The sequence below is a fragment of the Rhinopithecus roxellana genome, chromosome 14, assembly GCF_007565055.1.
Source record: "Rhinopithecus roxellana isolate Shanxi Qingling chromosome 14, ASM756505v1, whole genome shotgun sequence".
In the NCBI taxonomy this organism is placed as follows: domain Eukaryota; kingdom Metazoa; phylum Chordata; class Mammalia; order Primates; family Cercopithecidae; genus Rhinopithecus; species Rhinopithecus roxellana.
The window spans coordinates 51,287,541-51,299,633 of NC_044562.1; the positions used below are offsets into that span (position 1 = coordinate 51,287,541).

General features: G+C 35.3%; 1 protein-coding gene across 1 annotated transcript in view; it reads left to right on the top strand.

Annotated features, from left to right (window-relative positions):
* Positions 1-12,093, top strand: part of NCKAP1 (NCK associated protein 1) — a 121,963-nt gene that overhangs the window by 49,215 nt on the left and 60,655 nt on the right. Inside the window, exons 9-13 of the mRNA XM_030916584.1 lie at positions 3,402-3,558; positions 6,375-6,431; positions 9,233-9,329; positions 9,688-9,794; positions 11,240-11,372. Of these exons, the coding sequence (XP_030772444.1) occupies positions 3,402-3,558; positions 6,375-6,431; positions 9,233-9,329; positions 9,688-9,794; positions 11,240-11,372 (551 nt within the window). The remainder of the gene's footprint in view (positions 1-3,401; positions 3,559-6,374; positions 6,432-9,232; positions 9,330-9,687; positions 9,795-11,239; positions 11,373-12,093) is intronic.

Genomic DNA, 12,093 nt, shown 5'->3' on the forward strand with positions numbered 1-12,093 from the left:
TCATCTGTTTTAAGAGCTACGTTTAAATTTTTTAGTTTTATTTTTGTCCTTTCATCCTAACTTTGGTAAAGGAGATTGATGTGTAGTTTAATTAATAAGTCATCCACCTAATCTTGGGCAATCTATTTTATTTTTTTGAGACTTGAGTCTTTTCTGTTGCCTAGACTGGAGTGCAGTGGTGTGATCTCGGCTCACTGCACCCTCCACCTCCCGAGTTCAAGCATTTCTCCTGCCTCACCCTCCCGAATAGCTGGGATTACAGGTGCCCACCACCATGCTCAGCTAATTTTTGTATCTTTAGTAGAGATGGGGTTTTCACCATGTTGGCCAGACTGGTCTCAAACTTCTGACCTCAAGTGATCTGTCCATCTTGGCCTCCCATAGTGTTGGGATTGCAGGTGTGAGCCACCACGTCCAGCCTGGGCAATCTATTTTAAATTCATTTGCCTTTTTTGTTCCAATTTAAACAAATAAATATACTTTAACTCATAACACGTATGTTAAAAACAAACACTTATAAGTGATAAAAATTTTCAGAGAAACCTTATATTAGTAGTAGCAAGTATTTTGTAAATGTTAATGTACAAAGAGGTATAAGACACTAAGTGAAATCGGATTTCACTTGATATTAGGGTGGAAAGTTGAGTATGTAAGAGGATAATGTTTTATAAAGAAAATTTCTCTTGAGGGCTCTTTAATCTTTCTTTTTTTTTTTTTTGAGACGGAGTCTCGCTCTGTCGCCCTGGCTGGAGTGCAGTGGCCGGATCTCGGCTCACTGCGAGCTCCGCCTCCCGGGTTTACGCCATTCTCCTGCCTCAGCCTCCGGAGTAGCTGGGACTACAGGCGCCCGCCACCTCGCCCGGCTAGTTTTTTGTATTTTTAGTAGAGACGGGGTTTCACCATGTTAGCCAGGATGGTCTCGATCTCCTGACCTCGTGATCCACCCGTCTCGGCCTCCCAAAGTGCTGGGATTACAGGCTTGAGCCACCGCGCCCGGCCTCTTTAATCTTTCATACATGTATTCTGTTTCTTTGTGTGCCGGATTGAATAATTGACTTGTTTTAGGGGCCCTGTTATATGAGAAATATTTTCGTATAGTTCCAAGTCAAAGAAGTTAAATATGTGCGTATGACTCTACAATATATGCCTACTTACAGAGTTAGCTTGCTTCTGTAGTGGCCCAAGAAGGAAACCTGAGCTAAGAATCAAAAGATAAATGGCAGGTTTTATGTTAAAGTGTCAAGATAGCTGTACAGCTATAATAGGAGTTTAAACATGGGAGTGATTATTGAGAATCATAGGGAAATCTCAAACAAAATGGGATTGGTTTCTAACTGGCCCACTACAGAACCTTATATATAGTAGACGCTGCGTAAATGTTCAGTGAATGAAAGATGAGGTCTTACGTCCTAGTATAGAAGACTAGAGAGGATATCAGTCAACATGTATAAGATTATATTTTTTGTAGGATTTCCAGATTAGATAACAAAAGGTAAAGATACTTAGAATTCATATAATTGAGAGCAAGTTAATATATTGAAAGTATTGGACTTTAAGGATGAATAATTGGGGCTGAGTCCTAGCTTTATTACTTTAATAGTATTTTAGTAAATTCAGTGACCCTTCGCTTCTTCAACTATAAGAAGCATATGGACCAGGTGCAGTCGCTCACACCTGTAATCCCAGTTCTTGGGGAGATTGAGGTAGAAGGATGGCCTGAGACCAGGAGATTGAGACCAGCCTGGTCAACGTGACAAGACCCCGTCTCTACCAAAAAGAGAGAAAAAAAGAAAGAATACCACCTGTCTTATCTACTATACAGGATAATCATTTGAAATAATATATATGAGAAGGCTTAATGAACTATAAATTGCTATTAAAAATGTGAGATGCTATTAAAATGTGAGATGCTGATTTATTCTCATGATTAGGAAATATTCTCATGATTTATTCTCTGTGTATGTATACATAATATATAATACATAAATTATATATAATATATGAACTATAGATCATATAAACTATAAATTATATACAACATATAAATTATATGTATATAAGTTATATACATATAAATTATATATAGTATGTAAATTGTATTCATATAAATTATATATTATATAATTTTTTTTTTTTGGAGACGGAGTCTTGCTCTGTCGCCCAGGCTGGAGTGCAGTGGCCGGATCTCAGCTCACTGCAAGCTCCGTCTCCCAGGTTCACGCCATTCTCCTGCCTCAGCCTCCAGAGTAGCTGGGACTATAGGCGCCCGCCACCTCGCCCGGCTAGTTTTTTTTTTTTTTTTGTATTTTTTTAGTAGAGATGGGGTTTCACCGCGTTAGCCAGGATGGTCTTGATCTCCTGACCTCGTGATCCGTCCGTCTCGGCCTCCCAAAGTGCTGGGATTACAGGCTTGAGCCACCGTGCCCGGCTATATTATATAAATTATATTCATCTAAACTATATAACATTATATACATATAAATTATATATTATATGTAAATTATATACATATAAATTATATATAAATCATATACATATAAATTATATATAATATGTAAATTATATACATATAAATTATATATATATATTTTTTGAGACAGAGTCTTGCTCTATCGCCCAGGCTGGAGTGCAGTGGCATGATCTTGGCTCATTGCAACTTATGCCTCCCGGGCGATTTTCCTACCTCAGCCTCCTGAATAGCTGGGTGCGCCACCACTCCTGGCTAATTTTTGTATTTGTAGTAGAGACGGGATTTCACCATGTTGGTCAGGCTGGTCTCGAACTCCTGACCTCATAATCCGCCTGCCTTGGCCTTCCAAAATGCTGGGAATACAGGCATGAGCCACTGCACTCGGCCATTTAAAAAATTTTTTTTTGAAACAGGGTCTGTCACCCAGGCTGGAGTGCAGTGGCGCAACCTCGGCTCACTGCAACCTCTGCCTCCGAAGCTCAAGCAATCCTCCCACGTCAGCCTCCCACAGTGCTGGGATTAAAGGCGTGAGCCACAGCACCGGGCCCTAAGATAAGCTTTATTTTTAAGTTATTATAACAATTGTAATGATTACTGCATTATATGTTAATTAGAAAGTTCTGATCCTTGGTTGAAAATATTTTATCAATGTTACTTTTATTAAAATGACTTGGTTCATAACCCAGAAGTGACATTTTTCCCGTTTTGTCAGTGCAGGTTCAAATAACTGGTTTTGCAGAATACAGAAAATTATAATTGGAAAAGAAACATGTTGTTACCATGGCTTATACATAGGTATTGTTACTGTTACTCAGAAGCCTCAATCTAGTGATCGTGGTTACGTTTCTGTATTTTCCAAAAGCTACACTGTTACCAAACCTTGGAATACTTTTACATTTACATTTATATTTGCTTTTCTTTTTATTTAAAGTTGGCTTTATTTTGTGCCATGGGATCCTAAATACTGATGCTACAGCACTGAACCTTTGGAAGCTAGCTCTTCAAAGTAGCTCTTGCCTCTCTCTCTTTCGGGATGAAGTTTTCCACATACACAAAGCTGCAGAAGACTTATTTGTAAACATACGAGGGTATGGCATTTTCATTTATTTTGTCTTTTTTGGAGAAGGGTGGTGAGTGAGTTATCTTTACTGAAGTTTTGGGGATAAAGGAATAGTCACACTCTGCAGGAAGATACAGCCTATACCATCTGACTTGGATCCCAGGAAGTTGTTTTTAACAGTCAACCTGATAGGTAATAATCATATTTTTTACAGGTAACTTCACATATTAAAAAAAACTGAGGTTACTAAAAAAACTGAGGTTTCAAAGCATGTAATACAAGAGAAGGAAGATGTGTCTTCTTTTTTGCAAGTCATATATGATTTTCGATGCGAAAGTACCGTATACATTTTAGAGGTTTAAAATTTTTATAAGTGTTATTTTAGAATAGGGTGTACTTGTAAAAGTATATGAAGCAATAAAAAATAGTTAATTGGATTAATTATAACAATTACAGAAATGATACCACTGCATGTAGGAAATCATGTTGTTTTTATTTAAATAATATAAAATATTCCACATGATTTATTTTCATTTATTTCCAGTTCGGCAAATAATTATCTGAAATGTGTTTCTTAGAAATTTTAAATAACTTTATTTCTCTCCACTTGAGATTCTTCAGCCAATATATAAAAGCTAAGTTGAACTCAGACTTGGTGGCAGTTATGAAATATTTAAAAATACCTAGGGTCCGCTGTACTTATATTGAATATTTATATTGGGCTTCCTAGCTTCAGATAACAATGAAATTTGCCTACATTTATTTCACATCCAGTTGAATAATGACCTAATGAAATTAAAATGAAATAAAACTTCTAGATATTTCAATGTATGTGTATATGTCTGACACTAAATTTAAGCCAATATATCTTACATTTTAGTGTACGTAAGAATTACCCTGAAATGCAAATTGAAATCCAGGTTCCTGAGTATCACCTTTAACCTCCTGTATCTGTATCTTGGAGAGGTTAAAGGAATCTGTCCTTTTCTTCATGAGTACTTTATTGAGATAAAATATATAAACAGAAAAATACGTACATCTTAGTTGTATAACTCATTGACTTTGCATATGAACGCTCCTGCGTCATCACCACTTAAATCAAGATGTAAGAACATTCCCATCATCTCTGGAAAATTCTTTTGTGCTTCTTTCTGGTCAGTACTGCCATGCCTAGTCCCCTACTCCCCCCACTCCTTTCTCAAGTGACTACTGTTCTGATTTCTGTCACCATACTGATATTCTTATGCCAGTGATCTGTCAGTCATATGATAAATAGTGCCTTATGTACTTTTCAGCTCTTATTTTAGATGGTGGAATACCCTGAAATATTATATGCAAGATGGGCTTTGTCATTTTCTAGTTGATTTAGATTGAAAATCATGAAACTTATATTAATATCATATACTAGCGTACTGACAAACTCGTTGTGGAATCATATTTAAATACATGTAAACATTTAAAACCAATTAGCCTCTGTGTATTGAGTGAACTTATGTATGGTGCAAGTAAATTTAATGGCACCGTGAAACCAGTTGTCTTTGTTATGCTTTATTAATGATAAATTTATCATTTGAGAATCTCTGTATTTAAAGTTGTGAGAAGTTTCCATTTTTAATTTAATTGTGAATGATCATCCAGTTTAAAATATGAATTATCATAGTCAAACCATAAGTATAAAATCTTATTAATTATAGAGGGTGATGGTTACAGAATTATTATATTTTGGAAATTTGCCCAAAGAATACATAAATCTTAGAGCACTTAAATATAGAAGTTGGAGTTCATTTTAGTGTAAGAGATTTTTATTTGTTTACTTTTTTAAAATTTATTTTTGAGATGGAGTTTCGCTCTGTCACCCAGGCTGAGTGCAGTGGTGCAATCTCGGCTCACTGCAGCCCCCTCCTTGTGGGATCAAGTAATTCTTCTGCCTCAGCCTTCTGAGTAATTAGAATTCCAGGTGCCCGCCACCATGCCCAACTAATTTTTGTATTTTTAGTAGAGACGGGGTTTCACCATGTTGGCCAGGCTGGTCTTGAACTCCTGCCGGCAAGTGATCCACCCACCTTGGCCTCCCAAAGTGCTGGGATTACAGGTGTGAGCCACCATACCCGGCCATAGTGTAAGAGATTTTTAGAGAGGTTGTCAGGAAGATATTTTTTCTTTAACATTTTAGGAATTTTGAGTTTTTATATCTGTTATTCATGAAATTGTTTATTATTAGCATTTGTTTTTATGGTAGCATCTTTAAGCTGATGTTAATTAAATTTTTTTTATTTGAAAAGTAAGTTTTTTTAAAAAAAAACATAGCTTAAAATATATAGTTCTCTTAAAATAATTTAAAGTCGGCAAATGCTTTTCTGCCTCAGTTTTCTCCATCACAAAACCTTTTTATCCAAACCTCACTACTTTTGATCACTAATATATGTCCTTTCAGAATTTTTTCATGCTTAAAGATAGACTTGATTAAAAAGTCAGAAGTGATAGCTTTGTCAGTACTTTAGATTTTTGGAAATAACTTCTGATGTTAATTACATCAGAAGTATAATTTCAGTGTCTCCTTTGAGGCTTAAGGAAGTAATAACATTTAATTTAAAAAATCTACATTGTGAAGTTTAATTTTATTATTGGATTTAATATAATGTGACTTTTTTTCTTTTAGGAAGGCTTGACTGGACATCTAAGTGCTAGGAAAAAGTGTGGGTAGATTCTTCCATGCACTTCCAGTTTGAGGGCCAGGTTTTAAATTGAAAATGTCATTTTTAATTGACTTCTAGTATTAGACTTACTCATTTTGACAGTTATTAATCAAATTAAACTAACATGCTAATTTGTTTTTGCACCTAGCTATAATAAACGTATTAATGACATAAGAGAATGCAAGGAGGCAGCCGTGTCACATGCGTAAGTAGTTTTATTTTATCTGTGGTAGTTTTAATCAAGAAAAAAATTCTTAAAGCATCATTTTGTTGAAGTGAGTACAGATTAATAGTATGCAAGATATGGTAGTAGAGGGGGACTTTCAGTCAATGAGAAATATTAAGTATATAGCCTCAATATGTAGAACCTTGGAATTAGTGAAGTCAGATTTTAAATGTTTTTGAAGTGTTGATAAAATGCTATAAGGAAGTATCACACAAAGGACTCTTACTTTGGGTGTAATCTCACTGCCACTATGCTCTGCATACCAATATGATTTTTGTACTACTACATGAAAATTAATGTATCCTTATAACTCTTCCAGATAATATTTTCTTTTTTTTTTTTTTTTTTTTTTTTTTTTTTGAGACAGTCTCGCTCTCTCACCCAGGTTAGTGTGCAGTGATGCCATCTCGGCTCACTGCAGTCTCCACCTCCCGGCTCAAGCAATTCTCCTGCCTCAGCCTCCTGCATCATTGGGATTACAGGCACCCGCTGTACAATCCCAGCTAATTTTTGTATTTTTAGTGGAGACTTTCACCATGTTGGCTAGGCTGGTCTTGAACTGCTGACCTCAGTGATCAGCCGCCTCAGCCTCCCAAAGTGCTGGCATTACAGGCATGAGCCACTGTGCTCGGCTATTTACTTTTAAGAGTACACCTCTTTCCCAATTTTAGTTTCTTATATTAGTAAATATATAGCTATCCTAAGTGAAAAAGTAGTGTATTTTAAATCTTTGAACAACTTTCCAGTTTTCTCATTAAATAATTCTAAATAATATTTCACTTTGTTACATATATGATATACTTAATGTAGAATATTTTCTGCAGTGAACTTAGGTACTATATACAGATAATAGTATTTGATCTATCAGTATTTCTATATAAGGCAGAGAGAAGGCAAGCATCACTCCATAGAGAAAACTATGAAACCACGGGAAGTTTTAGAATTTCAGTTTAGGCTATAAGATAGATATTGGGAATTTAAACCATCTTTACTCAATGTATCTGTGCTATATCATTCTCCTGCATATTTTATTTACTTGAATGAAGTACATGTGCTTAATTTTTCAAAAATGATTTCTAGTGCAAATAACATACTTTGGAGTTCATTAGAATTCCTCTCTAGACTTGCAGAAATGCACATAATTATTATTTCTTCATGGGATAGACCCTACTATAAGCAGACATATAGGCATAGCTATCTTTTATAAAGATCATTTACAAGTAAGGTATTTTTATTTTCCTTCTTCTATTTATTAAATAAAATAATTATAAGTAGTGAGCAGTGCCAGGCCCAAGTACTTTATAGACATTTTCTCCCAATAAACATCACAGACTCCTCACAGTAATCCTGTGAAGTAAAATAATCAAAATAACATTTGTTCATTTTCTTCTTGGAAAGATACGATGACTTTATTATTGTCAGTAAAAAGAGCTTGTCATTGAAATTAAAGTAACATAGAAGCACTGTATATGAGGCATCATGAAAGATTGTGCATCTTTTGAGACAGGTGCCATCATACTTATTCTATAGATGAAAAACTGAAACTTAAGAGTTGGAACCTAAGGTCATGCAGGGAGAGGATGGATTTTAATTTGAGTCCTCTGAAACTGACCTACTGTGTCACAGCAAAATTACTAGTGTTGTGTATTCTTTATACTTGGGTTTTTGGCATAGGCGTAATTCATACACACACACACACACACACACACACACACATACACATACACATACATTTATGCACCTATCTAAATTCTAAAACTTTCTTGGAGCAGTGTGTATTTTGTGTAGTGTGAGGAGTTTGAATACTTAGAACATTTTATGATTTTTTTTCCTTCTGTTAATATGTGAGAATGTTTTCTAATCTTAATTTTAAAATACCTAGTATATGAATATTTATGATTATCCCTTCCTTTCCCCATCTTTCTATTTTTGAACAAGAGTGCCAAGTAGATCTCATCCCAATACCTTTATTGACTATAGCTCTTGTGTATTCAGTTTTGTATATTTAATAGGAATATAACTTAAGAATATAGATAACCAGATATTTATTAAGTTATATTTGTTAATTTCTATATGGAAGTGACAAAAAGGTGTACAGTTAGTCAGTTTTTGGCTTCAAGGATTTCTTTTTTTGTTGTTGTTGAGGTGGAGTCTTGCTGTGTCATCCAGGCTGGAGTGCAGTGGCATGATCTTGGCTCACTGCAACTTCTGCCTCCTGGGCTCAAGTGATTCTCCTGCCTCAGCCTCCCAAGTAGCTGGGATTACAGGCGCCCACCATACCTGGCTGATTTTTTGTATTTTTAGTAGAGACGGAGTTTTGCCATGTTGCCCGGGTTGGTCTCGAACTCCTGAGCTCAGGCAATCCACCCAGCTTGACCTCCCAAAGTGCTGGGATTACGGGCATGGGCCTGGTCACCGTCAAGAATTTCAGTCTGTAAAGCGCTTAAATCTGTATGGTACTAAAATTGGAGAAATTATTCATCAATAAATAGCTGAATGTTGGGAAATGCTTCTTGAAGGACTGGTCTTGAAGGTTGGGTAGGATTTTGATAGATGGAGAATAACAGAAGAAACGTAGTTTAAAAAGCAACACAAGAAAGGCAGGATAAATGTAAGATTAGAAACTCACTTAATGACAAACACATAGAAGATTATTTTTATAGGAACTTTGGCTTCCTAAAAAAAGACTTTGGAAGTTGAACCTGTAATGCTAGTTACTTTAATTGCCACTAAAAATTTTAGTAGAAGCAGATAAACTATTATGGTGTCTTTCCCTGTAGCGGTTCAATGCACAGAGAAAGACGCAAGTTTTTAAGATCTGCACTGAAGGAATTGGCTACTGTCCTCTCTGATCAGCCTGGATTGCTAGGTCCCAAGGTAACTGATTTAATTATTATTTCAATAATTGTGCCGTATTAAAATTTTAAAAAACATTTCTAAATGAAATTTTACTGAAATTTGAGTCAGGGACTACATAAAAGGATTTTTATATTTAGTGGAGAATGAATTTGCTGACTTGACATTCATACATCATACCTCCCTGCATTCTTCTCCCTTGTATGCATGCTCTCTCTCTCCTACATACTTGTAAGTTCTCTTGTGTCCTCTCCTGTTAGTCTCCTCACTCTTTTGAATTGATATTATCACTTCTTGCCAATGACTTTTCACATAGAAAGAGATTACGAGTTTGTTTTTAGTCATTGAATAAGAATAAACACTTATTTTTTTTAAACAGGCACTGTTTGTTTTTATGGCATTATCCTTTGCCCGTGATGAAATCATCTGGCTACTTCGTCATGCAGATAACATGCCAAAGAAGAGTGCAGATGACTTTATAGATAAGTACGTTAGCAACATTTTAAAAATTATTTTCTGTATATAGATGCTTCTTGATTTACAGTGGGGTTATGTCCTGATAGACCCATTGTAAGTTGAAAATATTGTTAAGTTGAAATGCATTTAGTACATCTCATCTACTGAACATTAGAGCTTAGCCTAGCCTACCTTAAATGTGCCCAGAACACTTTTATTAGCCTACAGTTGGGCAAAATTATCTGGCAGCATAGTACACTGAAGAATGTAAGTTGTTTATCTTTCTGATCACATAGTTGACTGGGAACTGCGGCAGCATCATGAGAGAGTATCATACTGCCTATTGCTAGCCTGGAAAAAAAAGTCAAAATTCAAAGTACAATTTGTACTAAATGTGTATCGCTTTTGCACCATTGTAAATTAGAAAGATAGTACATCCAAATCACTATAAGGTGTGCACCATCTGTATTCTGATTTATGGGCTGGGGAATCTGGAGACTTATATTTGAAGCACAATTATTTTGAAGAGCTTGGAATATTTGTGATATATCATTAGGTGATATTAGACTGCAAAGTCAACTTTAGTTTTAAATTAGGGCTTTTGTTTTCTCTTAGTATGCTTTGTGGTGATAAAGTTTTTGTTTTCTTGCTATGCTCAGTAATATTTTTTACAGAATTCATTTTTTAAAACTATTTACTACACAAAACATTTAAATAAAAATCCTGTTTGTAGAGTTGCAACCCAGTGTGTCATTAAAATGTCTTTGTGTTGTTTTAGTTCAGTATCTCAATAAGAGTTAGAAAAATGGAGCAGAGAAATAAGAGCATACAGAAAAATTTTATTTCTTGCTAATCCTCTTTTATTTGAGATTTTTTGATGATGTATTTATAACATGTCCTGTCTTTGATTTTTTTAAATTTAATTTTGTTTGGTTGTTTTTTGTTTTTTGAGACGGAGTTTTACTCTGTCACCCAGGCTAGAGTGCAGTGATGCCATCTTGACTCACTGCAACCTCAACCTCCTGAGTTCAAGCGATTCTCCTGTCTCAGCCTCCCAAGTAGCTGGGATTACAGGCACCCACCACCATGCCCAGCTAATTTTTGTATTTTTAGCAGAGATGGGATTTTACCTTGTTGGCCAGGCTAGTCTTGAACCCCTGACCTCAAGTGATCAGCCTATCTTGGCCTCCCGAAGTGCTGTAATTACAGTCATGAGCCACTGTGCCCGTGAACACTATTTTCAGTTTGGATTTTCTGCTGTCAATTTTTAGCCTTAGCTTTTTTTCTTTTTTTCTTTGCTTTCCATGATTTCTTTATTCATGAAACAATTTAAAAAGGAAGTAATTGACATTAGGTATTAAACAGTGCCCTTTATAAGAAAAATACTTTTAGGAATAAGATCTAGGGCCTCTAATATATTCTTTAATAATGGTGAATTTATTATTTGAAATATTTTTCTTGAAATTTTAAAAAAGGCACATTGCTGAATTAATATTTTACATGGAAGAGCTTAGAGCACATGTGAGGAAATATGGACCTGTAATGCAGAGGTATTACGTGCAGTACCTTTCTGGCTTTGATGCTGTTGTCCTCAATGAACTCGTGCAGGTAAAAACTATCTCATACTATTTCCCTTTTGTTCCTTCCTTCCCGCCTTTGATAGTATTTGATTTGTTTGTTCAACAAGCATTTATGAAATATCATGTGCCAAGCGATAAATCATATTTATATTTTGTCGAGGAGATCATTACCTAGAAGGGAAGAAACAGCTGTAGTCCAATGTGTTAGGTATTGTGCATAAACTGTATATAAAGCTCAGAGTGAACACAAGGAAAGACACGATTATTTATCCCGAAGATGAAGGTGTATACTCACCAAATTACAGAGGGCCTTGGGAAAGAGGAGGTTAGTCATAAATCAGATGTACTACTTAGAAAGATCACCCTGGTTCAGTGTGGATGATAGATTGCTGGGAACCAAGTAAGGAGGCAGAGAGACCAGAAGAAAAATGACAGCAGTAGGCTAAATGAGAGGTGATGAGAGCCTGAGCTTGGGCAGAAGCTATGGAGATTCAGAAGAGATGATAGAGACAATGTAATTGATAATTAACTGTTAGAAGGAAAGTAGAATAAAAATCTTTTTGAAGCAGATTGTTAAAGGATGACCAGTAAATAAAGATTTCATATAGATATTCCCATTTAAATGTCCAATTTTTTTTCCTTAATTGGTTTTTAGCCTTTTTTTTTTTGCTTTCCATAATTTACTTATTCAGTGTTTTTCATCTTTATTTAAATTTAAAAAAATTTTATTCCAAATAAACTGACCCTAA